This window comes from Xyrauchen texanus, chromosome 30 (assembly GCF_025860055.1).
Source record: "Xyrauchen texanus isolate HMW12.3.18 chromosome 30, RBS_HiC_50CHRs, whole genome shotgun sequence".
Lineage (NCBI taxonomy): Eukaryota > Metazoa > Chordata > Actinopteri > Cypriniformes > Catostomidae > Xyrauchen > Xyrauchen texanus.
Window position 1 is genome coordinate 19,221,215 of NC_068305.1, and position 13,721 is coordinate 19,234,935.

The following is a 13,721-nucleotide window of genomic DNA, read 5'->3' on the forward strand; positions in this document are numbered from 1 at the left end:
AGGCACAGGACAATGAATAGAAGCCAGCTAAGCACTTACTCTGGTGTTTTACACTATAAACAACTTCATTAGAATCTAGATCATATGATACCCAAATTACCAAAAAAGACAAAAATGCTTTTTTGCTACACTTTTTAATAAGCTTAGCCATCTAAGCATTGCTTCCTCAAGTTCTAGCCCAGTTGACCCTTTTCAAAGACTGTAATGATGCATTTCTGCCATATGCTTTGGAAATTTAACAAAATGTTTAATGTTTTGTGATATTTAATTTATTTGTATTTAAATTAAATTAAAATGTTAAATAGTTTTCTTTGTTATAAAACATAAATAGAGCTGTACAGCCATGTCATCAATTTGTAGGCGAACCCGGAAGTCTAATTCGCCATGGGTTCCCTCAGGATTTTCCCATGGGGTTTTTCAGCTTATGAGTAAAATAAGATCAGTGGTAAACATTAGTTCACGATATGTGGATGTTTTGTTCTACAAAATACAGCATATTACACACTTTCATACCTCAAACTTGAATTTTGAAGCCGTCATGTCTTTTTTTTTTTTTTTAAGTGTGCAATTTAATACCGCTTCAAAATTCTTGTTATAGTTACAAAAGTGTGTAATATACTGTATGTTGGAGAACAAAATTTCAACGTACTGTCAAGGAATGTTTACCACAGACCTTATTTTACTCATAAATCCAAAACTCCCATTATAAAACCCCATAGGCAAATCCTGAAGGAACCCATGGCGAATTATCTTCTGAGCTTGTGGACTTCATTCTGAATAGCTCTATAACCCTGACATTAATTTGAAAAAAATATTTTTTAATTGGAATCAGAATCAGTCTATCAAATCAGAATTTGTCTAATCTTCTGACTTTTGTGCCTCAGCCTAAGAAGCCATCCAAGAAGCGAGAACCGATCCTGGCCAGCACTGCGGGAGAGGCTATAGAGAAGATGTTGGAACAGAAAAAAATCTCTAGTAAGATCAACTATGATGTTCTGCGAGACCTCAACAGCAAGGGCAGTGGAAGCAACTCTATGCATCAAGCCGAGGAACCACCCGTCAATGGCTCTGGACGCAAGAGATTGACTCGCCGCAAGAAGCAGCCAAACAAAAGCAATCTCGGTCTGGCCAAACCCGCCAGCCTCATGGGCAAAAGGTGAGAGTTAAATGAAGATGATTCCAATGTTTTTGTTTTAGTCAGTTACTACTGTTAATGAACGTTTGACTCAATGAGAATTGTATTCTTTTTGGGGGTGGGTTCTTTAGACTAAGGGTAAGACAAAGGATAGGATCAAAAAGGCAGTTCCTTTGCCCTTGGTGGGCTACATTTTTCTTGTCTGCCTCCAACATTTTGTCTTTCCTTTGCGCCTTTGGCTGACCTTCACAGTCATTTCCACGAGGAGAAAGCTTGTCATCAATTCAGTGCCAGGACTGTCTGTCTGCCATCACCTGGCACCCTACAGTGCATGCTGGGAGCCTGCCTCTTCTCCAATTAATAGTCCTCCAGGGCTCCAAACAACCCTGTGGGAAAAGTAATGAATATACTACAGACGGAGCACAAGATCATGACTTCTATACTTTGGCGTTAAAAGATAATTTCTCATTGTGTGATGTCTTTCCTCCAGTCCATTTCGTTAATGAGAATTACTAATTTCATACTGAATAGTGAGATGATGATGATGAATCAGTCATGTGAATGCTGTCAGAGGCTTCATTTTCTAAAGCTTCGAAAAAGCTATTTACTGACCTCTTTCTTTCCAATCTTATACTCATGAATACGTTTGAAACACTCTGCACAATGTTAGTGTATATTAGTTTAATTACCTTTGGGATTTTTGAAATATACAGTAAAATCTTTAAGATACATAGCTCTGTTCTAAATGTAATTTCCTTTTAAAGGGATAGTTCACCCAAAAATGAAAATTCTCTCATTATTTACTCACCCTCATGAGAGGTGTTTATGACTTTCTTTCTTCATCTGAATAGATTTGAAGAAAAATAGAAAAATATCTTAGCTCAGTAGGCCCTTAAAATGCAAGTGAATGGAGATTTCTCTTTTGAAGCTCCACAAATCACAGACAGTCAGCATAATCGTCATTGATACAATTCCAGCTGTTAAATTAATGTCTTCTAAATGATGCAATCACTTTTTTTTGCAAAAAAGGATAAATATTTAAGTACTTTTTAACTATAAACCATCAATTCCATTAGGGGTCACGAGAGGGTGGAGTCCAAGCCTTCTCTCGTGTGAAAATCATACACACCTGGGATACTCACCTGGGATATCATGAGGGTGAGTAAATAATCATTTTGGGTGAACTGTCCCTAAGTAGGGAATTTAGGATAAAATCTTAAAAATTAGGGGTGTCACTCCTAATTTTAGGACTCGTAAAATGTTCATCTAAGAGTAGTGCATGAAGCATTTTAATACTAAAAGTAGCTCCTAAATCCAGAGTGACTCACAAATGATCCGAATCAAGTCTACTGTCGTCAATTCACGTTAAAATCTACTTATTATGACATAAGCCTTTTAAAAAGGTATCGTCTGAATCATGAGGGTGTTTTTATTATTGCAAAGTTAGTTATAGGTGCAGTTACCTCTCTCACGAACCAAAACAACCCATTTATGACATGGCGGGGCTCACCAGTGTAGTAGATACAGTAGGTGAGACTCACTCTGTCTGTCTGTCTGTCTGTCTGTCTTTCTGTCTGTCATCTATCTTTCTGTCTATCTAGCTATATATATTATATTTGATATATACTGTATATATCTTGCTGTCTGTCTATAAAGAATTTGATGACAAATTGCGCTTCACTGTCTACCAATCACTTTGGCCAATTTAAAAGAGCGTACTCATAAAGTGTTACATCATCCATAGCAATGAGGTCAACTCCACCTTACACTTCCATTAATATTTCCATAGTAAAACATGCTCTTAGCAGTTTTGTGAATAGCTTTTAAGCAAAATCTCTTAGCTAGGAATTCTTTGGAGAACTCCCAGTGGTAAGATAAAAATCTTTGTGAATACGGGCCCTGATCTCAGTGCATGAGGATGACCTGTCTATGCATCTCCTCTCTGAGTACCTTAGAGAAAGGGACAGCCCAACAGAATGCTTCATCTCCTAGCTCAAGTGTACCACCTGATCCTGTCTCTGATCCTCATCTTACAGTAACAGCTACCGCTTTGAAATCAGACTCACAATATGCAATGTAACATCAACCCTGGGGACATGGGAGGCAGAAGTAAACAGATTTCTGCTCTCCTCATATCAAGTCTGGTTTTCTACTTCCACGACAACATGAGTGGAGATTGATATGTTAGCTTAAGGTCAAAGTAAGTTAGAGTTGTTCCTGAGTTGTGTATACACTGAGTAAAGTTCACAGCACCTCTCATTTATTTTTCCAGGCGCAGACTGAAATAGCCAATGAGCCAGGCACCCTTATGCGTTTGATAGGCCTCTGTCGTGGCCTCCCTCCCTTGTTGACCCTGCCCAGTTTCCCACTCTAAATGTCATTGTTTCCACCCTAACATTAGTCAATCCTAGCATGCCACTTTCAGCAGGGTTGCTTTTCGCTCATTATTATTGTGGGCTCTCAATATCCATACAGTTAGAACCCAGCTTTCTAGAGGACAGGAAACCAAGGCAATCGAATGTCTACAGTGTCACTCGGGTTCATCTCAATAGAGCTCCTTGTTGCCAAAAACCCTTCACTACCTCATAGCAACAAGAGTAGCAGTGTGAGTCATTTGGTTTGTTTCTAGTTTGGTCACACTGACCCAGGACCAGAATTGTCACATGTACAGTCTGGCAAAGAGGGTCTCTAAAGACCTTTGTTACATAGTATCTCTCGTGGTCCAGCTCTGAACATCTTGTGTTTGGTTCCCGAACTCTTGGTTCAGTGAAATTTTGTTTAGGTTGGGTCTCTCAGCATGCAGGGCTTTGACAATGTCATTTATCAGTGGGTTGGGATCTGTTTGTCCAGAGGATTTCTGGTGGTGCGAGTAAGGCAGCCACATCCTGCTGATGAGATAAAAAAAAAAGAGATAAAATTGTAGATTCTAGAGTGTCTTTAATGAAGACCAATTAAAAGGCTAGTTAATTAATAGTTTATTGTTGACCTACATGCCACCCCAGTACAATTAAAAATGCTAGAGTTTGGGGGCCTGGGTAGCTCAGCGAGCATTGATGCTGACTACCTCCCCTGGAGTCGAGACTTCAAATCCAGGGCATGCTGAGTGACTCCAGCCAGGTCTTCTAACCAAATTGGCCTGTTTGCTAGGGAGGGTAGAGTCACGTTGGGTTAACCTCCTCGTGGTTGCTATAATGTGGTTCTTGCTCTTGGTAGGGCTCGTGGTGAGTTGTGTGTGGATGCCGTGGAGAATAGCATGAAGCCTCCACACGTGCTACGTCTCCGCGGTAACGTGCTCAACAAGCCACGTGGTAAGATGTGCAAATTGACGGTCTCGGATGTGGAGGCAACTGAGATTTTTCCTCTGCCACCTGGACTGAGGTCAATACGCCACCATGAGGTCTTGGAGCGCAATGGGAATTGGGCATTCCAAATTGGGGAAGAAATGCTAGTGTTCAAAACTTTAGCTTGTAATAGCTATTCTATCAGGAATACTTGCAGACTTGAGTGAAATTGAAGATGACATTTATTTGATGAATATAAAACAGAAAAGTAATATCTCTTTGGCGTACGCCCCGTCTGGCGGTCCGAAGTTGTAGTACTCGGAACCGCCATATCCTGCCGGAGATAGTAGGCAGGGGCAAGGAGCCTACCCCGTGCAGGACGGGACTCAACTGGTGGTGGTGGAGGTTGATGAAACAGGTCACTGAATCAGCAATGTGATAGATTGTGAGCAGACTTATAAAGCAATGGCTTACATGTGATTGGCTGGGAATTACCAAGCTAATGGTGTGATGATGTACAGCTGCTAGTCTTCCCGCTACGCTGCGCTTGCATTGGTTGATAATTCTGGTAACAAAGCATGCTGGCTATTAAGCAGCATGTTGCACATTTTGTCATTTAGTTGTAGATACCAGGGCAACTTATCACATGAAGATGTTGCAAGGAATACATGTTAGTAACTAGGTTTGGGTCAAAATTCCAATTGTTCATATGAGTGTTTTCTCTAGCATTGTTTTTTTTTATATATCTGTATTAAATAGCTAGTTCAAAACCACCTTAAATTAGAATAATGTTTGTGAGTGGTATCCTCCAAACTAAAATTTTTATAACATATTTTTGGAAAAGCTGTTGGGTAAGCTATTAAACACAATTAATCCCACTGGCATACAATGAAGGTCAACAGTCAACTAAATAATGGTGATAGATTTTATCCAAAAGGTTGAACTGAGTTCTCAGGAAAAGGATATTTTGAATGCATTTCAGGTCAGGATACTATAGGTTGTCACATTTTTATTGTGGCAGGTTATCACAAAGTTATACAGTTTATCAATTACAGTATTTACTGTCTTAAACAGTTTTGCGTTTCATTAATAATTTTGTGCTTCATAATTGTTTTCTATTTTAAAATCTCTTATAATAGGCTGTTGAATACAGGTGTAAATTGAAAGAGAGTTATAGATTTTATTTTGATGATGGTGGGGGGGTTACGTGTCCCACCCAATGTTCATATGAAACTTATGGCACTGGTTTAATGGCGGGGGTATGCTGTGACAACTTAGCTCATGTAATACTATTGGGGCACGTTGTCACAAAACGTCAATGTTTTCTTGAGCAACAATGATGGAAATGTTAATAGCTTCTTTGTAGACAAGACTTCAAGTTATGTGGCTATGCAGAAATTGACTTTCAAAAATAAACCTACTCTGAGAAATATTAACTGGAGTAAAAGGTGCGACAGCTAGCCACAGTCTCCCCTATATGTTTTTCATCCTTACAGTACCCTAATTTCAAGTACAGTCTTCTGGTGTGGCCTCGGTTTAAGTGCCTTGCTCAAGGCCACAATGATAAATGGTTATCTAGGAGCCCAGAGTTGACAGGTCTCTCCCTACATGGGACTGTACTTGCCACTTATGTGTACATTACCAGCCCAGAGCCCTAACCAACAAGCCAAACCACCTCCACTCCCCCTTTTCATCTCAGCAGATACAAGGCCAAAGTTATGCAGGTGAAACTGAGAGGCCATCTTGAAAGTCTTGCAAACTCTCCTGCCTTCCTTTTCAATCTGCTTTATAGTCTCAGAGAGATTTTGACTAAGTCACACTTCTCAAGCTGTCTCAGCAGGTGTCTGCTCCCACTCATCTTCCCTGTTCAGCCTGACTGACTTAGTGCCATTGATGGACACTTATCTTTCCTGGTGGCACAGAGCAAGTATGCATGTACAGATGTTATCATGATTGCAGGTGAGAACCTATTATATACTTTCCTCGGCACTGTGTGGACTTGATCTCTTTGTCGTACACAAAACGCCATGGTTTTGCCGATATTTGTTACAAAGCAGCAGTTACTTTGATGAGAAGAAAATTGCTACTTGCTCCATGGAGGACCTGCACCATGTCAAATTTATAGTGTGTGATCAGTTCAGGGCGTTCTCACTCCCACACACTGTTTTGTTTAGTGTTAGGCAATGATCAAGAGATGGCTTCAACAGCACCAAGGTTGGTAACTGGATGATGTGAGTGTTTGAGAGTTCTATTGAGTTTAGGACATTATGACTATAATTAAGTTTCAGTTTTTGTGGATTGCACATATGTGAGTGCATGTACGATGTAGTTTATATTGGAGGGAGTGTTGAGGAGTAACTTACTAAATGTAGCAACTCTATTACAAAACTAGTAGTATACAAACTATATATTTTAGTACGTGAATGTAGCTCAGGTATTCTCACAGTAGTAATAGTGTAGCTTGCCATTAACAAGCTACTTTTTCCAACAAGTAGTGGCGTAGTGTCACAAAATGTTACTTTTGATACATCGTATTGTGCACACTGTGTTCACTCACCTAAATCGTTCTCTCTCTCTCATATATGCAGTGCTGGGAGGTCCAGGTGAATCAGTTCATTCAGACATGTACTCTAAAAGAACAGGTTGATATAAAAATGTTTTTGTCTGATTCACCTATGGGTTCGTTTGGACAGTTCAGGTAAATAAACCGGATAGAACTAGAAATACTCTGTTTCACTTATGTAGCGTTGTGTAAATCAGTTTGTTTGGACATTTCATGTAAATGAACTAGTTCAAATAAGCGATTCACTTGTTCACAGATTCGACCCTGTGCATAAGTCACTGCATTCTTTTTTGCACAAAATATTTATTTACTTGCTGCTCTTTATTACTATGTTTTCAACAAGATATGTATGTATATGTGTGTGAGTTGACTGACTACTGTATACATAACTATACTATACTGTAATATACTGTATGTAATACAATTTAAAAGGGTGTTTTCTATTTTTATTAGTTTTATTTTGCTAAAATTTTGTATGTATTGAGATCTACATTGTTTTTGAGTCACATATGTGGCAAGGTGATCTGATTGCAGAACTACATTATATAATCTGATAGTTGTATATTTAAAAATATATATGTTTTTTTAAATAGCTTCTAGTTTTTAGCAGTAGTTTTTAGTTTTATACTACTTTTTAGTATATTGTTAGTACTTTACTCTAAATGAGTAGTTTGTAGCGGGACGCTACAGTTTCAAAGTAGGATACCCAACACAGATTTGGGTTGAGATGTTGTCAAGGTGTGTGTGATCTTTTACAAAACCAGACCGTAAGTGTAAGAAAATAGTTGTGTTTCTTGGAGTCTGGGCCTGTATGGCGTAGCTGGCACACTTGCCTCACAAGCTGCCATGTATCCATCTAAGGTGAAGTAGGGGTGAAATTGAATGTGTAGAGCAATGAACCCAGAACAGTCACAATAGTAAAATCAGGGACAAATCCCCACATCTCCTCTGTTATAGTGGACTGCTAGAGGGAGAGATAGAACAAGGATAATCATGCCTTTCTTCTCCTCCATGGTTCTGTTTCTATCTGAGTCTTGTCCCCCAGTCAGGCCCCTGGGGTCCTTCCTCAGTGGTCTGCAGGAAGTGTGATAAGATGCCTTGTCACCAGGAGATGTGGAAACCACTGGGCACTTAATGGTTGCTTCCTCCGGGTCAGATTGCATGCCTTCCCTCTGTATCTCCTCCATCATGATAGATCTGAGAGAAGGAGTGGAATGCGTAATGGCTTTGTCCTTCAGGAAAAGGATGCTCTGTAAGTGAGCTTCCATTGGTATTTGTTAGGCAAGCTTTTTTTTTAATGTTGCGTTGCTGCTTTAACCCGCTTTCTCTGTGTGAGAGCCAGTGTAATGTTCCCCACTGTTTTATATGAGTTGAATGGGATGGTTATGGATATTTCTTTAGCTGTGCAACTGCTTTTGTGAAGGAATGATGTTCGCTCCTAAAGGTGTAATAATGGAGTTCGACTATTCTAGGTTATTGGAGACTAGCTGCACAGTAGCTTAGGTCAGCAGTGGTTTGAAACCGGTTACCCTTTATTGCTGTTTTGTTTTGTTTACCTCCCTTTATATGACTGCCTGCTGTACAAGAATGTTGTGCACTCCACATTCTTTTATTGCGCTTTTGAATTGAAAACGTATTTTGTTTTTCATTTGTCAGATTAAACTGAATGCATAAAACTGAAGATTTCATTTGTGTAAGCAATTGAAATGGATTGCATCAGCCAACATTTAAAGGATAATATATCTGTAACAGTTTGGAGTAGAAACATGCCAATTATATCATTAGAAACTGAAACTTTCCTTTTTACTATAGTGCTTAAAATGTTTTTTGGGGTCAAAGTGACTCAAATTGATAGATCAGATCACATATATTTCTGCTAATCACATCTGACAAGCTGTGCATTAATCTATAATCAAAATTGTATGTTAGCATTTAAGGTTTGGACCTGTCCCTCAATCTGGTTCACAAACTACCCACACAAATTAAATGCGGATACCCCCAGCTGGAGAGCGGGAATTACAGCTGTGAAGTGGCACCCAAAACTGTTGGAGAGCCTCCACACATTAAACCTCTCTCCCCCCTTAGATTTATTTACACAAAGCCAGCTGCTTTGTGATATTGGCTCAACAGAAATATTCAAAATTACAAAATATCCCCATTGCCTTATTGACAGACTGGCATATGGGCCTGGCAGAGCAAAAGTGCTCCCTCTGAAAATGGTTGAGCCTGGGCCATTTTTTTTTAACGAGATCACACTGAGAGCCTAATGTGTTGCCTAGCTACAAAGCCCATAAGAACACATCAGTAATTGTGGAAGTGTTTGATTTCTGTCCATCCTTCAACGTGTTATATATAGCCCTCATGTGAATAGATTGTTTGCTTTGGTATTCAAATACTCATACATACTTGGTGGCTAGAATTACACATATGCTAAATGCACAGTTGGAGGGTGAGGAAACAACTGTTTAAATTTAGACTAAAAGTTCCAAAGCTGATCCTGAGTTCTAGAATAAAGCAAAAGCCACAAGAGTAATTTTACAGTGATTCTGCAGCACGGATAAAGTGGTCTTTGGCATGATGTGAAGCAGAGGCTTATTACTTCTATAAAATGGTGGCAAATAAATTGTTAAACAAATGAAATATAAAAATGATATTGTGTATTATGTATATATATTTAATAAATATATAATATTAAAATAGATATTTGTTATTATTACTATATGTTTTCATATATTTCTAAATATTTATATATTGATTTTGTTAATATTTTAATTATTTGTTTTAAAATATATCTAAAAAAAATATATATACACACACACACACACACACACACACACGCGCGCGCGCGCGCACACACACACACACACACAAAAACTAATCTTTTTGTCAAATATATGTGGCACAATTATTGGCACCCTTTTATTAACTCTCTTTGCTAAGATAACAGTCTTCTCCTATATTACCTAATGAGGTTTGAGAACACATGGCAAGTGGTCTAAGACCATTCCTCCATACAGAATCTCTCCACATCCTTAAAATTCAGAGGTCCACGCTGGTGGTCTCTCCTCTTCAGTTCACCCCACAGGTTTTCTATGGGGTTAAGATCAGGGGACTGGGATGGCCATTGCAGAACCTTGATTTTGTGGTCAGTGAACCATTTTTTGTGTTGATTTTGATGTTTGTTTTGGAGCCCATTTTAAGCTTTCTGGCAAAGGCAATCAGGTTTTGATTTTCTTATCTGTTGGTATTTGATAGAGTCCATGATGCCATGTATCCAAACAAGATGTCCAGGACCTCTGGCATATACAACATTAAAGATCCACCACCATATTTAACTGTGGGCATGAGGTACTTTTCCATAGGTCTACCTCTCTGTGTGCGCCAAACTCCTCTCTGGTGTTTACTGACAGATAGCTCTGTTTTGTTTTAGTTGACCATAGAACCCGGTCCCATTTGAAGTTCCAGTAGAGTCTGGAAACTTAAGATGCTTGAGTTTGTTTTTGGATGAGAGCAGAGGCTTTCTTCTTGAAACCCTCTCAAACAACTTGTTGTGAAGTAGATGATGTCTGATTGTAGTTTTGGAGACTTTCTGACCCAAGACACAACTAACTTCCTGCAATTCTCCAGCTGTGATGCTTGGAGAATTTTTGGCCACTCGAACCATCCTCCTCACCATGCGTGGAGACAATATAGACACACGTCCTCTTTCAGGCTGATTCGGAACATCTCCAGGTGATTGGCTCTTCTTAATTATTGCCATGATAGTGGAAAGTGGATAGTGGAAAGTATTTTCAATACTTGAGCTATTGTCTTATAGCCACTTCCCATTTTATTAATTTTTCACCAGTGCCTAAAACTTTTGCACAGTACTGTACATCAGATATATGTTACTCATAACAATTTATAAGGGTGCCAATAATTGTGACAAACGTGTTTTGGAGAGAAATATTTGTTCCCCTTCTGTCGCTCTCTCCACGTTGTATCGGAGAAGCGACACTAGGGGTCTCTCTCAAGCGGCAATATTCACCTCTTAAAAAGGGCCAATGAGAGTTGGCAGTCAGTATTTGCATACCCCGCCCCACATACGGGTATTTAAGCGGGGCAAATACGGAAGTTTAGTCAGAAAATTTCTTCGGAGCCGATGGTCTGTTTGCAGTCTGCTGCGAGAATACACACCCTGAACGTTCCTGTATCTCTGACGATCTGCCTGCTGTTGGATTTGACGGCGCACAACAGCGGCTTTCTCCTACTTTGCACGGCGTGCATTGTTGCCCCTGAGCGCTTCGACAGCGCAGACACACACACACACACACACACACACACACTGTGTATTAAGAGTAATTTTCTTTAAAAGAGCAAATTCCTCTAAAAGAGCAAACACAGTGGCGTTGAACGTCCTTCTTAGGACGCATCTTTTTCAAGATGCCCTTCCACCCCTGTGTCGTTCCTGGATGCGGTAGAAGCCTCTCCGCTTCAGACGGCCACAGGCGCTGTCTCGTGTGTTTGGGCCGCGATCACACCGAGGCGCCGTTTGTGGATGGTTCATGTTCTCACTGCGAGAACATGACCATGACCACGTTGCGGTCGCGGCTTGCTTTCAACAGAAAGCAAGCCACCCCAGCTGCACCCCGCATTGAGGACGATGCAGTTGGCGCTGGGGGCGATTTGGGGGCGGCAGCGGGTGCAGTTTCGCCGGGTAGCCCCCCACGAACCTCCCGTTCCCCGACACGCTCTCTGGTCCCCGTCCATGTTCGCGGCGATAGCAGCTCGCCTCACGGCCTGGCTGTCTATCCTCCCGAGTCCGAAGCAGATGAGCTCGCCGCTGCATCGGAGAGTGCGGTGTCTGATGCCGAGGACTCCCCTGGACTGCCGCCTTTGGGCCAGCAGGCCCAGGCTGAGGCCGACGCTCAGATGTCTGACATGCTTTCCCGGGCCGCCGTGAGCGTGGGGTTGGATTGGAACCCTCCATCCTCCCCACAGCCTTCGCGGTTGGATGATTGTTCCTGGGGACAGCGCGCCGTTCACGGCCTCGCATCCCCCCGGTCCCGTTTTTCCCGGAGGTGCATGATGAGCTGACGTCTACGTGGGGAGCCCCGCTCTCCGCTCGCTCCACCCTCGACGGCGGAGAGCGCCACGGATACGGCGCGATTCCCCAGGTCGATAGGACAGTTGCGTACCATCTATGCCCCGGTAGCCCTACCTCCTGGCGTGGTCGCCCCGTACTCCCATCCAAGCCCTGTAGGACAACATCCTCGCTCAACGTGAAGGCCTACAGTGCGGCTGGACGCGCTGCCTCCGCCTTGCATGCGATGGCCCTCCTGCAAGTCCACCAGGCCAAAGCTCTCAGAAACATGCACGGGGGTGGACCTGATCCTGATGTGCTGCAGGAACTGCGCTCAGCGACCGACCTCGCCCTGAGAGCGACGAAGGCCACAGCGCAGGCACTCGGACAGACGATGGCCACCCTAGTGGTCCAGGAACGCCATCTTTGGCTCAATCTGGTCGAGATGCGTGAGGCTGATAAAAACCGCTTCCTGGACGCACCTGTCTCCCAGATTGGCCTTTTCGGCGACACCGTCGAGGACTTCGCCCAACAGTTCTCCGCGGTGAAGAAGCAGACGGAGGCCATCTCTCACATCATGCCCCGCCGCAGACCTGCCACTACGGGCCCTGCCCCGTCTGCCCGCCGAGGGCGTCCCCCTGCGAAGAAACCAGCTCCTGCGCCGCCTCAACCCGGGCCCAGCTCTCAGCCCCAGCGTTGAGCACCCCGCAGGCGGCGCATGCCCCCTGTCTCACGAACCCCCTCTAGGACCCGGAAGGCTCCCAAGCGTTCCTGAGACAGCCGACCCAGAGCCGAAGACGTTAGCTCCAGAGGTGGTAAGACCGCTCCGTCCCACGGTGGAGGGCCGGGAGGAGAATCGAATCCTTTGTTTTTTCATTTGCCACACCCCCTGACGGGGGCTGTGGTACCCACATTCTCAATAAAAGAGCTATTTCCTTTGCCTCTGGGTCACCTGGCCCGCAAATGCCGTTCTCACGGCAATCTACTTTCAGATTACGACTGTCCTGGTACACCGGACGCGGCGATCCTGCCTTCCGCCTGCCCACGACTGTCCCCCGGCCGGCCGGTTCGGACAAGTCCAGAGGACGCCAGCATCAGACCTCCTCCTCAGTCACGAACCCGCCCCCTGCCGGGTGCGCGGAGCAAGGTAAGTGCTTTTGAGTCTATTCTCAGCACCGCAGCCTCAGGCCGCAACGAAGCCGCCCGACGCTGCATTACCTGTTCCGCCCCGCTGCGAGGCCCCACCGGGTACGTCCAAAATACTCGTCCCTTTGGTGCCCCTAGCGCAGAGCTGGGAAGCGTGGCTTTCGCTTCCCAACGCATCACGCTGGCTGCACCGGACCATTCGACTCAGTTACGCAATTCAGTTTGCCCGGCTCCCGCCCCCCTTCAGGGGCGTCTGCTTTTCCGCAGTACACGCCGAGCATGCCAGTTCCCTGCGCACGGAAATCGCGACCCTCTCAGCCAAGGACGCGGTGGAGCCCGTCCCTCCAACCGAAATGAGGAAGGGTTTCTACAGCCCTTACTTCATTGTACCCAAGAAAGGCGGCGGCCTACGACCAATCCTGGACCTGCGAGTTTTCAATCGGGCCTTGTTAAAACTCCTGTTCAAAATGCTCACGCAGAGAAATATTCTGGCTGGCGTTCAGCATCTAGATTGGTTTGCAGTGGTAGACCTGA

General features: G+C 43.3%; 1 protein-coding gene across 1 annotated transcript in view; it reads left to right on the plus strand.

Annotated features, from left to right (window-relative positions):
* The window catches only part of LOC127623556 (transcription factor IIIB 90 kDa subunit-like), a 90,314-nt gene that overhangs the window by 58,971 nt on the left and 17,622 nt on the right, over positions 1–13,721 (plus strand). The window contains exon 16 of the mRNA XM_052097943.1: positions 885–1,156. Within this exon, the coding sequence (XP_051953903.1) occupies positions 885–1,156 (272 nt within the window). The remainder of the gene's footprint in view (positions 1–884; positions 1,157–13,721) is intronic.